The sequence below is a fragment of the Nothoprocta perdicaria genome, unplaced genomic scaffold (genome assembly GCF_003342845.1).
Source record: "Nothoprocta perdicaria isolate Ctin4 unplaced genomic scaffold, notPer1 scaffold_208, whole genome shotgun sequence".
NCBI classification, from domain to species: domain Eukaryota; kingdom Metazoa; phylum Chordata; class Aves; order Tinamiformes; family Tinamidae; genus Nothoprocta; species Nothoprocta perdicaria.
The window spans coordinates 748,543-766,786 of NW_020455294.1; the positions used below are offsets into that span (position 1 = coordinate 748,543).

An 18,244-nucleotide genomic window follows, 5' to 3' on the forward strand; every position below is an offset into this window, starting at 1 on the left:
TTATTTTATTTTATTTTATTTTATTTTATTTTATTTTATTTTATTTTATTTTATTTTATTTTATGTTTTTATTTTAATTTTTTAGTGATTTGTGTGCTCAGCTATTTTTGCTGTCCTCGCAGTGCTTGGGGTGTTTCGCTGGAGCCAGCCCCTCCACGAGGCGAACAGGTTTTGGGGAGATGCAGGTGGGCAGGACAGCAGCCCTCCCCACACACCGCCCCGGGAAAGGAAATCGGYTCCGGAGCTCGGGAAATGCCACATGTCACCTTGCCAAGCGGGAGGCCCTTGGCCCCAAAAGGYGGTAGTGTCACCACCTTCAAGTAATGTGGAATAAATACATATTTTTTTCTCCTGTTCAGATGTTGTGGTGGAAACACAGACAAGGCTTTGGTCGCTCTGGGGGGTGTCACTGCAGGCAAGTCGGGTACACGAGGAGGGGACCGGGTAGCTCAATAGCGACTGGTTGTCTCCCTCCTTGCTTGGAAGATTAGTGCATTATATGTCTACAAAAAACGAACAGAGAAACAAAATGTAGTTTTTAGTATATTGCTTTCTCCTACTCTTTTTCCCTTTGCGCTGTTATCGTTACACTTTTTTTATTTTATCTTCTTTTTGTCAGGGGGATTTGGTTGTGAGAGGTAGTTTTGCATTACATAAGCACCACATTCATTCCCTGGGAGAGGCAGGGCAGGATACTGTTACACCAGGGCGACGCTTAAGCAACATCCCCTCTCCCTGCTATTATTTTTGTCAGCTGACGGTGCACCCCGACGGCCTTGTGAGAAAGGAACACCTGTTTTCTGCGCCGTCAGACCCCGCCTGGCTCCTTTCAGGTGCTTCCCTGTTATCTTTCCCGTGCTGCTCCGAGGGGAGCAGGGGCCAGGGACAACCAGCTGCCCCCAGCCYGGCCGGGATGGCGAGCCGGCCTCGCTGCCGAGCGCTGCCGCGCTCTCTTCGTCTCCAGCAGATGTTGCTTCTGTTTCAGGCCACTGGAAWCCTTCTGGCCTCCGTTGGTAAGCCAGACTTTACAGCCTTCCCCGCTCCTCTTTTCTTCCTCTTCCTTCTCCTTCTCAGGAAAACAGAAAAGGAAAAAAAAAAAGAACATAGAAAGCCCAGGCCCTGTCCACACTGCATTTGTAACGTACAAAAACAGCTACTTCGTTTGCAAGGATTTGTCCCCGTTTACTAAATCGGCGGCGTAACAGCAGTGCCCTGATGTGGCTAGAAAGCACCAGGACACCCCGGGATGTTCTGGGAGGTTTCTGAGTGCTGCCCAGTGGGGTTTGGAGCTCCCGGCACGCAGGGGGCCGCGGGCAGCTCCCCTGCACGTCCAGGGCTGYGGCCACGGGGCTGCAGAAACACATCAAAGGCAGCCCTGAAGAAGGAGCCTTTCTTTGCTGCTTTGTCTTCTTATACTCTGAAAGGTCGTTTGTGAAGCCACTGTGCCAAAAAAGGCCTTTCCTGGGAAGTTTACTGTTGTTATTTTTTACTTTTTTTTTTTGATTAGAATAACTTGCTTATCCCCCAAACAGACTAAAGAACAATAAACAAATACAAATGAAAAGGAACGGCTCATCAATAACAAAGACCTGCATTTTAAAGCTTTGAGCGGACTGGCTCTCACATCTCACTCCAAGGAAAGCAGGAGCCCTGCTGGGAAAGGAATCTAAAAGATATGAAAATTATAAAGATAGTAAAAACAATGTTTGGTAGGGATATTTTAGCTCGGCGTGGAGAGTGGAGCTTTAAAGGGCAGCGCGCTCAGGGACGTGGTCTCTTCCCCTGTGCTCTCAGTTGTGTGCGGGGAGCACTGAGGTATTTGTGCCCTGGGAAATGCTGTCCCCAACGTGCACGCAGAAGCTACAGCGTTTGCTTCATGTTTAGGTTTTCAAACCGGGCAGCTCAGAAGGGTTGAGCTGCACAGATACATGTGGCTTAGAAAACTACACGGCGTCTAAGCTCCCTCTTCCAAAACTGCATCAAAATAGTCTCCCGAGTGAGGCAGCAACACGATCGGCAAGTCTAACTTGTTTCTGCCTTATTCCGTGYGTGTGTGTGTATGTGTGCGCTTTTTCTWTATTTTTTATTTTCAAACTCAGAGTACAAAGACGGCACGAACCATGGACACTGAAACTGTGCAATTTGGTGTAATTATATTCCCCCCCATAGATTTAATGAAGGACTTTTAAGTACAATTTATCTTTGATAAATAGTCCCTCCGCACAGAATGTTTATTAGATTGACAGCAGAATACCCTCTGCAAGCATTTTTTCCTTGCCACTTATGACTCAGACGAATTTTAATAGGAGTAAAAAGCTCTTATTTGCACAGTAATTTCACTTAAGGCCCATATCCTTCAGAAGCTGGCAGGCACTTGCCCGTCTTGATGGCCAAACAGGCGCTCGGGAGTGGAGGGACATGCGCACGCCGCTATTATTCGGCCTGTCACCCTGCTGCACTTCTGTTTGCAACCTGTGTCACCAAGCCGCCCGTGCACACACACACACACACACACASACCCCTTCYGAAAAAGAAGTGCCCCTCGCCGAGCGTCGTTGTTTGGGCCGAAACCACAGAATCACAGAATGTCACGGAATATTCAAGGTTGGAAGGGACCTCTGGAGATCACCCAGTCCAACCTTCCTGCTCCAGCAGGGACAYCCAGAGCACGGGGCACAGGGCGGCATCCCGGCGGGTTTGGAAGGCCTCCAGAGAAGGAGACTCCACAGSCTCCCTGGGCAGCCTGTTCCACGGGCAGCGAAACCTGCCCGTGTTTCTCTTCCGCGCACGCAAATCGAGTGCAAATCGCCCTTCATTGACATGGGGGTGCCAGGGTCCCAAAGCCTCGGGGTGCTACGTAGCTCCCAAGGGAACAGGCTTGTTGTCCCTTTCCGTACTGAGCAGGGGGCTCCTTGCTCCTGCCCAGAACCGAGTGCTTCCTAACCCGGCGGCCGTGCTGTTCCCTGCACGCGGTCAGTCTCCATCTGAGCACCATCCAGCTACGGTGACGGCCCCTCTGCCCTGACGTGGCTTTGGAAGCTGCTTTTTGCAGCTCTCCCCACGGAGCGAGCGGCCTTCCCAGCGCATTCCCGAGCCCTTGCTGCCCGCCCGGGAGAGGCACACGGCAGGAGCCCCCCAGGAGCCCCCCTGATCGTCCCYGTCTGCGCGGAAACCGGGAGCAGACCCGTCCCAACACCGGCACCAGCGGATGGTGCTGCGGGAAGCAAGGCGCCCAGCTCGGTGTTCCCGTCGGGAACGCGGGCGGCCCCGGGAAGCGCCGCGGGAGCGGGGCCCACGCGGGCACCTGCTGCCATCTGCCGGGGCTGCCCCTGCGGCCGCTGCCCACGCGGGACGCGCCGCCCGGTCCCATCCCGTCCCGTCCCGTCCCGTCCCATCCCATCCCATCCCGGGAGCTGCGAGCCGCAAGGGAGAACAGCAATAAATAAACAAATAAAAGTGGTTTTACTGTGTTTCTCTCCGAGGGCAGGTAATCGCTGCTGAGTGGTTTTTACTGCAAGGACAGYGTGTTTGATCCGGCCCAAATGATCCGGCTTTCTGCTTGTGCGTGGAAAAATGGGAGTTAAATGGGATAGCGTGTTTTAATTGCAAAACATGAAGGGACGTTTGCTTCAAACACTAAATTATCATGAAAAAAAAAAGAATTTAAAATCCATACTTACTATGCAGTCGTGCCATTGAAAATCTGGCAAGTTTCTCCAAATATCTGAGAAAATTTTGGTTTGATACAGCAACAGAAATGAATKCTTAGATATTCCTTGTCTACTAAAAATAATACTCATTTTTAAAATCTTTTCTCTCCCTCTCTGTCACAATTTTTAAATGACCCTGACATTTCTCMCTGTATTCAGTTCTTTCCTTTTACCCGCTGGTGCTGTTTGAGGTTGTGAATTTCCCTTTCTGTCCCCTGCAAAACGAATCTCTGAACAGGGATTCCAGCAAGTGGCGTTTTGGACACTCCTGTAAAGAGCAGACGGGAGATGTGTGCTACAAAAGCGTGCTGCAAAATAATGCAGGTTTTCCAGTGCCGTTCACCAAGGTGCCGTTCCTCTCCCTGCCCTTTAGTACAAGCTGCAAATCCTGAGCCAGGCTGCGGCGGAGCTGAGCAAGTACATGCCGGAGAAGGCGGCCGAGGACACCTCCAGCATCCTGCGATCCCCCATGCCCGGGACGGTGGTGGCAGTTTCTGTGAAGCCCGGGGACACGGTAAGACACGCGTGGATCCGCCTTGCCGGGGCATATTCCACCCTGGCGCTTCCCGGTGCCGCTGGGCAGCCTCTTCCCGCACGTCCAGGCGCCCGTGCGCCTCCTTTACATTTGTGTTTCAAGCATGGAAAGTCCTAGGGAAGCAGCTTGCRCTTGACGGGGGCTTTAAAAGAATTATTTTCCTTTGGATAAAAATCCACRGCCTAAACTCAGCTCTTCCCTTGCTTTTGTATCACAACTGCCGTGGCAGGAGGAAAAGATTGTGTGTGTGTGTGCGTGGATGTACGTAAGTAGTAGATGCTGTTGGTGGTCACGGGAGGGGGGCCTTGATTTCCTGCCATGAACAGTGCCGTGAAAATATCATTAAACACAAGGCTAGATTTCAAGGGACATAGGACAGTTTTAACCTTTTTTTAAGAATGCCCACGTTAGCGTTTAGGTCCTAGCAGGACGTGTGASTTTCCTGACATGGGAATTCCACGCCAGGAGCTCCCGGTCTCTTCAGGGAATTCTYTTGCCCCGCAGAAGGAGCAGACCGGACGCGGAGGGAGGCAGCGAGAGCCGCTGCTCCCGTCGCGGCAGCACATGCGGCGTTTGGGACCTGCCCGTCCCCAGCTTTAAGTGAACTCTGACCACGTCGTGTCACACAGTATGCCTGCGCTCCAGACCCTTAAGKGGATCTCTCACAACCATTGAAATGGAGAGAGTGATGCAGACACAGGAATAATAGAGTCAGGTTGCGCAGGTTAATTCTGAAGTCCTTGGCGCTGTTGTCATTTAAATGAAGACATCAATATATGTACGGGGCGCGTGGAAATYTGTAGGCGTAGRGTTAGTGRTTTGGGTGAGCGAAACCCAAACCTGGGCTTTGTGCAGAGAGGAGGTGGAAGTGGGATATCCGAAATGAGGGCTGCGTTCCCTGTGCGGGTGTCAGAAGGTGCTGGGGAGGTTGTTGGTGTGCTTGCATTTTGCTGCGGTGCCAGCTCTGTTTTTACAGTATATGAATATTTCCGTCTAGCCACAGGGGGAAAGGAAACACCACTTAATGCTAAAGATCTGCACACATTCATATTAAATAACGTTTTGAGAAAATGCAACTAAGTATAACTGAATAAAAACTACCAAGAAAGAAATTCATTTCGATTACATTTAACTYTCCGAGTTTGAGAGGCAAATATATATATGAACAGTTTGTGTCTTTAAAAGCAACAGTATTAATTTAAAAATAATCGTTTATTGCCGAATTTTAATTTTTATTGTTGATTTTCATCCCTGTTAATTTGTTGCCTTACTTGTGAAAGTAAGTATGCATGGAACTAGCCCGTGACTTAATTTTAATTTTTATTCCCCTGCTGAATGTTAGCCATTTGTGGAAGACCCCGAAGGCTTAGGCTGCTCGTGTGCAGTATTGCGAGCTGCCGGATGAATTCCCGGGCAATGYGTATTCCCAAAAACGGGGCTGCAGGAGGAGCGGTCGTGCCTGCAGATCTGCCTGCAGCGGCTTCCAAAGCCGCTTGCCGAGATCCTGCCGTGGGTCAGGCCGGAGAGCGGCCGCGGGCAGGTCTCTGCGGGGGAAACACGCTCAAGTTGAGGATTTTGAGCCTCGATTTATGTGTCTGGTCTTCGCCCTGCGGTGTCAGTGCTGCTGAAGGGGACCGGCCGCGCGCTCCCGCTTGCCGGAGGGGCTGCTCGTGTCTCCAGGGAAGCGGCGACCGGCGGCGCCCCGGGGTTTTARGCGGGCGGATAAACGGAGCTGCCCCCCAGGCCGCGGGTTGGGGRCTGCCTCGGCCGCTCCGGAGCCTGTGGAGACTCTCCCTTCCCGCCCTGCCCTCCCGCCGGCGGCACCGAGCGGCCGAGCGCTTCCCAGCGCAGCCCCCGTGCCGCGGATCCCGTCGCGGGGATCCGCGCGGCCTCCTCCAGAGGGGCCGGCTCACGGCCTCCCTTCCCAGCGCCTCCCTTGCCAGCACCAGCGCCGGGGGCTTCAGAAACAAAGAGGCACGAGAGGGGCAGCGGTGGCGGCAGCTCCGCAGGGAGCGCGGCTCCTCCGCTCGCGCTGCTCCGGCCGGCCTGCGGATCCCTGCTCCRGCCGGCCTGCCGGATCCGGCGCGGGAGCACCCCCCTGGCCTCGGYGCGTCAGTGTTCTCCCATGGGGAACAGGGTGACCCTTTGGCTGCTGCTCCCAGGGGAGAAAACCCCAAAAGCTTTGCCTTGGAGCAGGTGACCTGGGCCTGCCCTGGCAGCTCCGGGACGCTGCTTCCCGCATGTTTCTTTGCCCGGAGATGCTGCATGTGCGACGAGCGGGTCGTTTCCCTGCCCTCCGGGGCCGATCCGTGGGCTGCGGCAGCGCGGCGGGGAAGGGCTCCTGGCCCTGCGCACGGGAGGCCCAGCCGGGCTGCCCCTTTTTCTGCTTTTTGGCCGCTTTCTACCTCCTTCCCCTGATCCGGAGCTGACAGCAGCCCAGTTATTCCCGGGAGCGCGGGGAGGCCGCACGGAAACAAGCGCTTGCCGGTTTGTATGGATCTGAAATGCAATTTCTTTTCCCTGTAGCTGTGTGTTTTTGTGGGTCCTGTTTATTTTCCATGGCGTCAGGCAGAGCAGGCGGCCTCGCTAAGCCAGGCACTGGTCAGCAAGCCGGGGTGGTGGCCCACATCAGGTTAATGATGTTTGTTGTTGGTTTTTTCCTTATTCCAAATAYACCTGTGCAGGTGGCCGGCCGGCTTTGCTGCAGCCGAGAGGTGGCACGTCTGGTTGCTTTGCTCTAAATGTCCCCTCTGCCTCCGAGTGAGGCGGCATCGCCCCGCGCCGCCACCGCGCACACCGCTTGCTACATGGACTTCTACCAAAATGCCCCAAAACCTCCAACTGGTGCTCGGGCAGAGTCCTGTCCGATGATGGATGTGGCATGGGATGAGGATTCTACCAGGATATCRGTGTCATTAAATTTGTGTGCTAATTGCCACAGTGATTTCAAAGATAAGATCTCCTGAAGGCTGCTTGGGGAGCTGCGTGGGCCTCTCATCCACGTGCCCGGGGGGGTTTAAAGATGTATTTAAAACGCCACAGACATTTTAAAAGCCCCTGGATTGAACTAACTGAGGGAGATGTTTCAGGCTCCTCTTGCAGGCAGGTTACACGCACGTCGTTCCAAAGCTTCTAATTCTTTAGAAAAAAAACAGTAAGAAATAAATAAATAGAAATCCTCCTGCAGCGTTTCCCATTCCCAGCCTGGGGAGGCCCTTGGAAAGGCCGGTCTCGCGTGACCTCTGCTGTTGGGAGGCCGGGTGCTGCAGGGCTGCCCGCGAGCCAAACCCGGAGCTGCCGCCCGGATCCCGGCTCCCGTCGCCCCAGGGCATCCGGCCCTTCCTTCCTTCGGGTCTCCACGCARGCAGCTAAATCCAGCCCCTCTTCCGTGTTTTATACCTGGAATTACACCAGGGGGAATCTGTAACGTAAAAACAACCACCGAGGGGGAAAGAAAAAGCAGTAGAATCTATTTTGCTTAAGTTATATTCTCAAATTCTGTATAGACAAACGTGCTGTTAACTACCAGATTTTTAAAGATATTCTTATTTTCAATGAAGATTTTCTCCTCTATACAAACATTTCTTTCGTTGTTGTATTTTCTGTTTTCTCTGACTTTTTTCCGCCCTCCTCTTGGGTGATCCCTGTGCCAATATCAGCTGCGTTTTTGTGTAACCAGAGTCAGCAAACTCCACCGAATGTGGTCAGGCACCTCGTCTGATTTTTTTATGATTTTATGCTTTTTTTGTTTTGTTTTGTTTCGTTTTGTGAGRGGGAAGAAAAACTGTTGTTAAACAGGAGGTGAAATTGTTCTCGTAGATTTATGACAAAGCGGTGAAATTTCAAGAGTAAAAGTATTCAGATATTTCACCATTCTTGTTGCATGAGGCTTTAAATGATATTTGTTGTGATTAAATTAAGAAAATCTTTAAATATAATTGCCTAAACCCTCTTTAKATAATTCATAATGTGCCTGGAATGTGTTTTCCTTCTGCACACTTATGCAATTACACAGGCTAAGATTTGTGTTCGAGCGGGTACAATTAACGCTGAAATCCTGCTCCTCTGATGAGATATGAAACGTCCACATTATTCGGATTTCTCCCAGGGGAAGGCTCCTAACGTCCCCTGCAAGGAAAGCAGGGACTTTATTTTTTATCGTTTTGTTTTGCCCGTTGACCCATTTCTGGCAGGGGAGCCGGCTCCGTGTGGGGCTGAGCGGCTCCGTGTGGGGCTGAGCGGCTCCGTGTGGGGCTGAGCGGCTCCAGCGCCGCCCGCTGAAGGGCTCTGCCCGCCCGGCTCCCCCTGGAAGCGCTGGGATGGCGGCCGCAGGCGGGAAAGGCGGCTCCGGATGAGCGGGAACGCGGCGCCCGGCGCTCGTGGCTGCYGGGACGACCTCCGGGCTGACCTTTGAGGTCAGCGCTCCCGGGATTTGGGATGTGCCCTCCTCAAATGCCGCTTCCAAGGGCCCTGGCAAATAAATAAATAATGATTTGTCAAGCACCATTAATTGCTGCTAATTATATTGGCAACACTGTAGCTCCTGCTTCAAATTTAATTTGGAAGCGGGGGAAAACCCGCACTAATTATTTTGCCCAGTACGGACAATGTCAAGGAATTTCGATTGCTGCTTATCCAGTTCCTCCGCATCTGCTTTCGGGTTAGACATTTGCTGCCAGAATGACAACAAGTCATAGAGGAAAAAAAAAAAAAAAAAGGCTGGAAAGGGAATGGCCCAAGATAAAAACAAATACAGAGAGCAGAGGCAGCGGTGCTTTCACAGGGCTTTCGGGAGTACGTAGTTAATTCCCTGTTCATTGCTTTTGCACGGCATAAATAAGATGACCACGTATAAACATTTTGCAGAAAGCCGCAGGAGGATTTTCCTGAAACCTCAGGACAGGTTGACTGGATCTCGTGTAGGACAGTCCGGCCTTGCCCCCTCTCAGTCTATSAGGCTCGATGGGGCTCGAGTTCTAGTGTACTGGGAACAACGAGGGCTTTTTACGGGTGTCTCCCCAAGACCCGGAAATGAGGCACCAATAAAATCCAGTTCTCACTTCACTTCTAACTACACCTAAGATGTGTTTCTCTCTCTTTTTTTTTTGGCTCGAGGCTGTAATTGTTTTGTTTTGCTTTTCCCTTCAGATCTGAGAGCCTAAGCAACCTTACGCGTCGGAGCACCTGCGTCCTAAATACAAAGGTCTTAAAAATGTCATAATTGAAGGCTTTCCACTTCCGCAGGCAGAGCAGCGGGGCCGATATTGATCCATCTTTTTAGGGAGCCGCGGTGCAGCAGAAGGTGATACTGCCCCGTAAGCCCTCGGAGCCTTCTGTGCAATTTGGCAGAAAACCACAGAATGTCGGACAACAAAAGAGCCGTCCGATTCCATAAGAAACCTCCAGCCCACCCGCCCCCTTTTGACAAGATTTAAAAAAAGAAAGAAAGAAAGAAACAAAAAGAGGGTTAATTTTTCAGCTGYGCACAGCGCTTGGGTGCTCACGCTCGCCGCGGAGCCGGGGCTGCCAGAGCCGGGGCTGCCCCCTGCACGGCTGCCGTGCCGCGGACGCTGGGCTGAGGGGCCCGTGTGGGGCCGAGCCGGGGGGTTCCTCGCCGCGGGCCCCGCTTGGGGCACGGCGTTGGAGCGGCTCCCTCCGCGTGTGGGGCAACGCGGCGCCCCTYGCGCCCGCGCGCGGCCGGCGCTCTCCGCTGCGCCACGCGCGTTTCCAAGCCCGGGTTCCGCTGGGAACGCCCTGGCAGCAGGTGAGCTCCAGGGACCATCCGCCAGGAGCTCGGTTTTTATCCAGCTACTCCTGTGACTGATGGACCTGTCTTTTGTCTGAATGTTGGGCGCAGGAGAAAGCCATATGCCCCTGGCACCGGTTCCTGGGCGGTCCTCGAGCTTCGCAGCGAGGAGAGGAAGGGAAGAAACCCACGGCCCTATGTCTACGTGCCTTTATTTACTTAGCAGTTAGTGGATTCTTTTTCCTTTTCTTTTTGAGCGAGGAGMGGAGATTTAGGTCTCCTAAAGCAATCAGGCTGCTGCTCCCGCATTTTCGTTATGGGGAATATCGCCGCACACCCTTAATAGGGACCCTTGTTTTGCTACTCCCCGTCTGTTCAAAACAGACCTGAGCCCATTAGAAGGTCCTCCCTTGTGTGGGAAGACCACAGCTGTTACTGTAAATCTCATCCAGTAACTGTATCACCCCCATTTTGTGGCTCTGAAGGATGAAATTGAGAAATGGGATACTGTGCAGTCATCCTTTACGTCTCCAATTTTAGGCCTTTGCACATCATTTTCATGCTTTTATTCCAAATCAAACGACATTAGCGAGCGACACCAGCCCGCGCTGAGTGCCTGGCGGCTCAGGCGGCGCCCACGGCCCGGCGCTTCCGGAGGCCTCGCGCTGCCTTTGCTGCTGTTGTGGACGCTGGGCTTCTCATTTTAGTTTTTACTCTCTTTTTCCCCGCGGGATCTTSCCCCAATCCCCAGGTTGGCCAAGAAACAGAGATGCAGAAGGTGCCTGAGATGGAGGCCGCTCGCTTGGGCCTCCGYGCGGGCTCGGCTCCATGAGCAAGCGCGACCCTGGATGGGCTCTGCTCCTTTAAATAAAGTGGGTCTGACTCCTTAGGAAGGGTATTGGGGGCTTTAATCGGAAATAAGAAGTGGTTTAAATCATTAGCACAACAAAGCAAACTATAAGCTTGAAGATAAAAGTCTCGGGGGAAGGAGTCCTCTGAAAATAAATGGGACTTGATAGATTTCCATATCATTTATAACTTCCCTTAATTACACTTGGAAGACTTGCCAGTAAAACTGGAAAATTGGCAGCCGATATCCATTATAGTAATTTTGCCGACCATGGCAAGCAGCTGGCTTGACTGGATTTTATTTCCCATCACTCACAATTAATCGTCAGCCGGAGCGGCCGGCGCTGCCCCCCTGCGCGTGGGCGGCCAGGGCGCCTGCAGCCGCGCGCCCCACACCTCGCGAGCGCCCCACACCTCGCGAGCGCCCCACACCTCGCGAGCGCCCAGAAACTCCTGAGCTGCTGACACCTCGCGAGCGCCCCGCACCTCGCGAGCGCCCCGCACCTCGCGAGCGCCCCACACCTCGCGAGTGCCCCACACCTCACGAGCGCCCCACACCTCGCAAGCGCCCAGAAACTCCTGAGCTTCTGACATCTCACGAGCGCCCCACACCTTGCGAGCGCCCGGTGCCTCAGGAGCGCCTGATACCTCACGAGCGCCCGACACCTCATGAGCTGCTGACACCTCGTGAGCGCCCCACACCTCGCGAGCGCCCAGAAACTCCTGAGCTGCTGACACCTCGCGAGCGCCCCACACCTCACGAGTGTCCAACTCCTCACGAGCTCCCAGAGCGTCACGAGCACCTAGTACCTCATGAGTGCGCAGTGCCTCATGAGCACCCGACACCTCATGAGCACCCGGCGCCTGACGAGCGCCCGGCGCCCCCGAGCGCTCGGTGCTTCATGAGCACCCGACACCTCACGAGCTCCTCACACCTCATGAGCGCCCGCTGCCTCACGAGCGCCCAGCACCTCACGAGCGCCCTGCGCTTCCCGAGGCCAGATAATGAGCTATAGGGTATGTGCAGTTATACAATGAAAGGAACTGCACAGTGCTCAAGAGGCTGRAAAAGAGAGGTACAGAAGTGCCTCGTTTTAGGACTTGTTCCATTGCAGCCCAACGCGTGGAGCTGTGAAGGTTCCACATAAGAACAGTCGTTAAATCTCTGCTGCCACCACAGCTCTCTCCCAGGAGCCGCGGCCGGTCCGAGGTGCCGGCAGGCGCCTGAGCGCGGTCTTGTCCCCACTGCCGCCCTCCCTCCCTCCCGATCCCCACGGCTGCAGCGTCTCCCCCAGCTACTTCATCCATACTTTTGATCGATTGGGTGGGTGCTTTTTATTTTAGGCTTCCTAGACACCAATTCCTCTGTCATCAACCCAGCAAGAACTATATGAGCACAAAAGCTTCTTTTTTTGTGCTAAAAGTGGGTAGCAGAAGCTCACGTTTGTGGATGTTTCCGTGCCATGGAGTGGGTGCCGTTTGCTGCCACCCTGAGGCGTGTTGGCACCATCTGGGACCGCAGGAGCACCCTGAGAGCCCTGTTGGCTGAGCGGTTTCCACAGCACCCGCCTAGCTAAGTCAGTCTAAGTTTCAGATTTTGGCAAAGTGCGTCACGCCGGGGCTCAACAGGGGAGTTTCTTGTGCTCTTGAAACTAGGCCCCTAAATTCAGGTCCCAGCGTGTCTGCAGCGTCTGCATTTTCAGCAGCCTTTAGAGGCTTGTTGTCATATCCCGAGTTTAACCACGGGATGGTTGTTTTGTTCTGAAATGTCCCATTCTAACGACGACAACAACAAAAGCTTGCTTTGTAATTCACATTTATGTGTTTATTTTCAATGGAAACAGGACTCCACTGCTCCCTCCTGACCGCAGAGGTGCACGGACAGCTCGGAGCAGATGGCAGGGAAGCCGAGCGGTGGCGGGAGAGGAGGAGGAGGAGGAGCGGGAAGGAAGGAAGGGAGGGAAGCGRCTGCGGAGGGAGCGGCAGGTGCGCGGGGGCAGGTGGAGCTGGGCCTGCAGGGAGATGTGGGGCACGGGGAGCCGCAGGACACMGGGAGCCGTGGGGCACAGGGAGCTGCTCGGCCTGGGGGTCTGTGTGGCTGAGGCGCCGCGTGCCCTCGTTCCTCCGCGTGGATTGCGCTGCCGGCCCCGCGCGATGCTGCCCGCGGCGCTGCTGCTGGCGCCGTCGGTCGCGCTGTTTCCCTGCCGCRGGGCGTCCGGGCGCCGGTGCCCTCGGCTCCGGGGCTCCGCGTGCGCTTCGCGGGAGGAGCCCTCCTGCTCCCGCTCCTGCTCCCGCTCCCGCTCCCGCACTATCCGCTTCGGACAAAAGCCGTTGCTTTTCCGGATGTTCGTGTGGCGCATGCAGTGCCCGCCTCGCCGCAGCCCTCCGGAGAGTCCCCAACCTTGTCTACTCTCGTCCTCAACTCTTACTTAKTTTACTTGTATTTAGGGAAAAAATACACTTAGCAACTGTATTCTGTGAGAAGCAACACGTATAGCAACCCATGGATGGGATCTCCTCCCGTAATATCCTTGGAGGCCAAACGCAGGGAGACCTTTCCCGCTGAGCAAAGCAGCCGCGAGAGGGGCCTTGCCGTGGGCCGGCCTCGCCGGGAAGCGCGCGGCCAGGGCGGCGCGGGCCGAAACTTCCCGTGGGTCCAGGGGGATGTGGAATGAGTGGGTCTGTGATGGATGTGGAATGGGAGCAGCACACGTGGATCCGTGATGGATGTGCAATGGGAGCAGCGGGAGCCGGGGCCGCAGGCGGCTCCTTCCCCTCTTGGCTTCGCTTTGTGCAGGGCCGCTCTGATGCTGCGACTCGGCTGCAGCTGCCGCACGGGACGCGTGTCACAGAAGTCTTTTTATAACTTTTAATGAAATAACCCCTTTATTCTTCAGGGAAAAAAAACATACACACTTCACCACATTTTGAATTCTCTGTCCTCATTTTATGCTGCTTTAATTTTGCCAGGTTTCCGAAGGTCAGGAGATCTGTGTAATTGAAGCAATGAAGATGCAGAACAGCCTGGCGGCCGCTAAAACAGGCAAGGTAAGCTACCTTGGCTTGCCCGGACCACGGGCCCGTGTCACATAGCAGGGAATTTGAGAAGGAAGAAAGGAGGACTCCGGTCGTTAAGGAATTAAGTGTGCTTTTTGTAAGACTTCCAAAGTGAGGTAGGTGCCTTTAATTGTTAACGTTTACATCTGCTGTGATGCTGTTGAATAGTCCCGAGCCTCGGACAGCACAGCGGGAATTAGTTTCACCGGCTCCAGAAGGGTGTAGCTCCTTTTCCCGCYGAAACGATGTGTTTTGTGTGGTGCCACACTGAAGAGAAGCCTGGGGCTGCTGCAGAGCCGAATCCCACCTTGTCCGAGAGCGGCTGGAGGAGACGGGCGCTGCGCAGGGCTCGTCCCTGGTGCACGCCCTGGATGTCCCCTCCTTTGKGGACTGTCCCCGCCAAACGTTGGCTCCAAGGCCCCAGCCTGACCGTGGCCTCCGGCACGCGCTGGCTCCTCCTTCCCGGGGAAGAGCAGGGGGTCCCTGCCGGGTGCTCGGGTTCCCTATCCTCCTCTCTCCGGCTTTTCYTGGTGTGTCCCAAACCTCTGCGGGCTGAGCCCGCTGCTCGCGCTCAATCAGGCACCACTTTGGTGAAGCCAGCGGGAGATTCCTGAGCCGGAGGGCGGCAGGAGGAGCCAGGGGTCGGGGCTGCTCCCTGGCAAGAGCTGCCGCRGTCCGGGGCGCTCTGCAGCCAAGGAGCGGCCGTGTGTCTGCAAGAAGGGATTACTGGGCACGGGATGGGGAGGCAGCGAYGCGGCGCCCGCGTCTTGCGGGGCGTCCAGCGCAGAGCTGGGGCTGGAGGAAGAGCAGAGAGAGGGAGGGGAGCCTRTTCCCGCCCCGTGCAGTAATTCCGTTACAGTTCGTGTTCTCCCGGGATGGGTGTTCCCAGCACCCAGGCATTCGCAGCGCTGCTTCTCATGTTCTAACCTCCTCGGCGCTGCTCCCTGCATTCCCGGCTTTCAGCTAGCCGGCACTCGCTGCTCCCTGCATTCCCGGCTTTCAGCTAGCCGGCACTCGTAACTGAAAGGCCAGAGCCCCCCTCTCCTTTATCCCTAGCCTTCCCTTTCCCACCCATGGGAGCCGCAGCCCACGAGCCATCCTGGGAGCCCCGCCTGCCCTTTCCCAAGGATAAATACCTCCTGTTGCCCTCCTAGACCTGCCACGTGAACCCCCCTGGCCTTAGGTGGGGCTGCTGTTGGTGCCCCGGGGCAGGTTCTGGGTGGTGGGCCGGGCAGGGGGCTCCTGTTTGCTTTGCGATGCCTCCAGGTGGGTAACAAGGGGACCTGACTCTTCTTTAGAAATGTTAAGGATTTAAAAAAGCGAAATGGTTTTGGGGCGGAAAAGGTGAAGCCACTGATGAACAGAAGTCGGCCTGTTCTGCACTGCCAGGTTAAGGTGCTAATAAAACGCGGCGGCGSCGCGGGGCTGGGGTGCTCGGCGCTGGCTTGCAGCCCATGGTTTTGTGCTGTGCAGCCCTGTTCATATCTCAGGTCATTTGTCTTCCGCTGGGAGATGCTCCGCTTACATTCCCCCTTGGAATTCTCTGCTCTGAGCCCCTCTCCCTGCGCGCAGGGGTGGGACAAAGAGTCTTTCTCCACCTCGAGTTGCTCCCATCGCAGAGGGATTTGGGAGCAGGGGGGACAGAGAGCGGCTCGAGCGGCTCCCTGCCCGTGGGACGCAGAGCATCCGGCTTCGTGTTCCCGACCGGGCAAGGAGTGCCGGTGCCGGCGAGCCCGGGCGTGTTTCAAACGTGCAGTATATTGCCATGGGCACTGTATTTAAATGGAATGAGCGCTTGGCTCCAGCGGCTCGGGCAATGAGCACGGAGTGACAGGAGCTGCGTTTCTGTGCCGTAGGTAAAGGCTGTGCACTGCAGGGCGGGGGATACTGTTGGAGAGGGGGATCTGCTGGTGGAGCTGGAATGATGCGGTGCCCTCACCCTGCCCGATGAGCCTCACGTGTGTCCCGGCGCCGTGCCGGAGCAGGGCAGCCCAGCTCACAGGGCGGACAGCCCTAAGCAGGGCATTTCGGACGGCCGTATTGATCGCGCCGGCAGCGAAGACCGCAAACACAGGCGTTAAACCTCAGCGACGGACGCCAGATTTTCACTTTACAAACACTTGTACATAACCTTTGTAATTCTCCTGGGAGTTTTCCAGAGCAAACAAAATCAATAAAAACACTATTTCTGCATTAAAAGAGGAAAAGTCTCTTTTTAAAAAAAAAAGACCAACGAGCCCGGCCCCCGGCTGCCTGCATCCTGCGCACGACCAGCCCTGGAGAGGAGGATTTAGGAGCGAGGGCAGCAGGGAGGGCTGGTGACGCTGGTCCCTCTGAAGCCCCTTAGGGAATATCTAAACCTGCCCAGAATCGCCCCCAGACCGTCACTCTTTGCCACGTGCCAGTGGCCAGTGTCTTAACCTTCCTTTTGATGGATACAAAAGGATACAGGGAAGAAGCCGTATTCCCATGGAGCTCTTCCTGGCGGGGCTTGGTTCTCCCGCGCCAGGATCATGCCAGAGCTTCCCTCGGGATGGCTGCTACTTCAGCCGGTACCTGAAGCACCTGCAGACCCCCCTGCCTGGGTGCAGAGCTTGGACGACCCGGGAATGTGGCTGGAACAGGTGAGTGGCCTTTTGGATTCTTTCTATTCCTTTTTTCCTGCTGGGAAACTCCTTGCCCTGGGATGCTGCGGCCGGCCCTGCTGAGCTGGCTGCCTCTTTATGCAGCAGGCGCAGCCTCCCTCCGTGCCCCAGCGCGGCCTTGGAGCCGAGGCGGGTCGCTCTCATTTTCCCGTCTATCTGGAAGCTGCAGGTTGGCACTAACTCCTAGGGAAAAGGTAAAAAGCTAAACAARGAAATCACCTCTGCAGCCAGAGGCCCCGGAAGGCGAAGGGGAGAAGCCCTGGCAGGGCTGAGACTCGTTTTTAGCCAGAGAGGCTCCCCGAGCTGCAGAGCGCTGCCTGTGGAGTCGCTTCCCGTGTGGTTAGACCCACGGCCGCGGCGGGAGCAGGACAGGCCCTCCTTAATGAGGGGCAGCATCGTCCCAGGGGAGCAGGGGCCTGGGCAGTGCCGAGCGCCAGGAAAATCAGAGGAAAATCAGCGCTTTCGCAGTGGGAGAACCCGAGGCAGGAATTACCATGACTTCCCACGGGGCCCTCTCGCTGCCTGTGGCAGCAAGGAGCGTGCTGCAGATCCTGCGGCTTGCCCTAAAAGTTCACCCCAAAACAGTGAAAAGATATGGGCAAAAAGTGCCCTACTTGGTTCCGTTCTTACCACGGGGAAAGCAGCCGCCCACCGTCCCCTGCCAGGGAACGCAGCCCTGCCGGCTGCTGCACGTTCAGGGAAAGCTGCTTTGTGTACGTCTGGTTTTTTAAATTTACCTTAAGTATTGCCATATTCTTTATAAAATATATCCAGAACATCTGTATTAAGCCTATGAAAGTCCTGCCCCAATGAAAATGTTCCTTTGCATGGGGCTGGTTGCGAGCTCTGCACCCAAGCGCCTGGCTAAGAGTCGCCCCGCTCGGTGCTCCCACAGCTGCGCCGGCAGCAGCCAAATCAGTATCAGCTCTGTTGATTTTATTTTATTTTATTTTATTTTATTTTATTTTATTTTATTTTATTTTATTTTATTTTATTTTGTTTTATTTTATTTTATTTTTCCCCCTTTTTTTTCTTTGCTCAGTGATCTGCAAAGGCAGCTGGAGTGCTATGATGCTATATTAAAAATAAGGTTTTAAATGCAACTCTCGTATGAAGAATAATTTTTCAAAAAGGACCTTAAGAAATGTTTTAAAAATAGTCATCTCCTCTTCAGAATAACTTTGCAACATAAGGTCTATTCCCACTATTTCTAACAGCAATTTCACCTTATTTTTGCAACGCTCATAGCATCTGTGCAGTCCCTTCTCCTCAGGAGACACTCGTTTGCCCCACTTACMCTCCGTAGCTAATAAACACTCTAACGAGTCAGTATGAAATGCGAGGTCTCTTTTACTTCGTTTTCAGCCGTGATCTTTAATCAGTTTTAGCCGTTAGTGCAACAGGATTATTGCTGCGCCCACCCGGGGGAAGACGCGCGGAACGTTTTCCCAATTCTGGTCAAGATTAGTCAGCCCGGCCGCCTCGCGCTCGCCCCGCTCGCTTGCCGGGACAAAGAGGGCGGCGAAGCCGCAGCCCGGGGGGCGGCGCGTGGGGTGGGCGCCCCGTGGGCCCCGCGCTCCCGCCACGCTGTGGGGCTGGCGGCGGCGGGGTGAGCTCCGGCTGCGGACAAACCTACGGCTCTCTAGCGTTAGGCTCGGCGCCCCGTGGCGGGGCGGGTTACGGCGGAGGGCGCGTCGGGCTC

General features: G+C 54.9%; 1 protein-coding gene across 2 annotated transcripts in view; it reads left to right on the forward strand.

Moving 5' to 3' along the window:
- PCCA (propionyl-CoA carboxylase subunit alpha) overlaps positions 1-16,029 on the forward strand; it is a 252,797-nt gene extending 236,768 nt beyond the window's left edge. The window contains exons 19-21 of one of the 2 annotated variants that reach the window (XM_026038337.1): positions 4,084-4,224; positions 13,811-13,888; positions 15,754-16,029. In XM_026038337.1, coding sequence (XP_025894122.1) covers positions 4,084-4,224; positions 13,811-13,888; positions 15,754-15,822 — 288 coding nt within the window. In that variant the 3' untranslated portion in view covers positions 15,823-16,029. Of the gene's footprint in view, positions 1-4,083; positions 4,225-13,810; positions 14,362-15,753 lie in introns of those variants that run through there. The other variant, XM_026038336.1, reaches the window with a different exon arrangement.
- Positions 16,030-18,244: the final 2,215 nt, after the last annotated feature.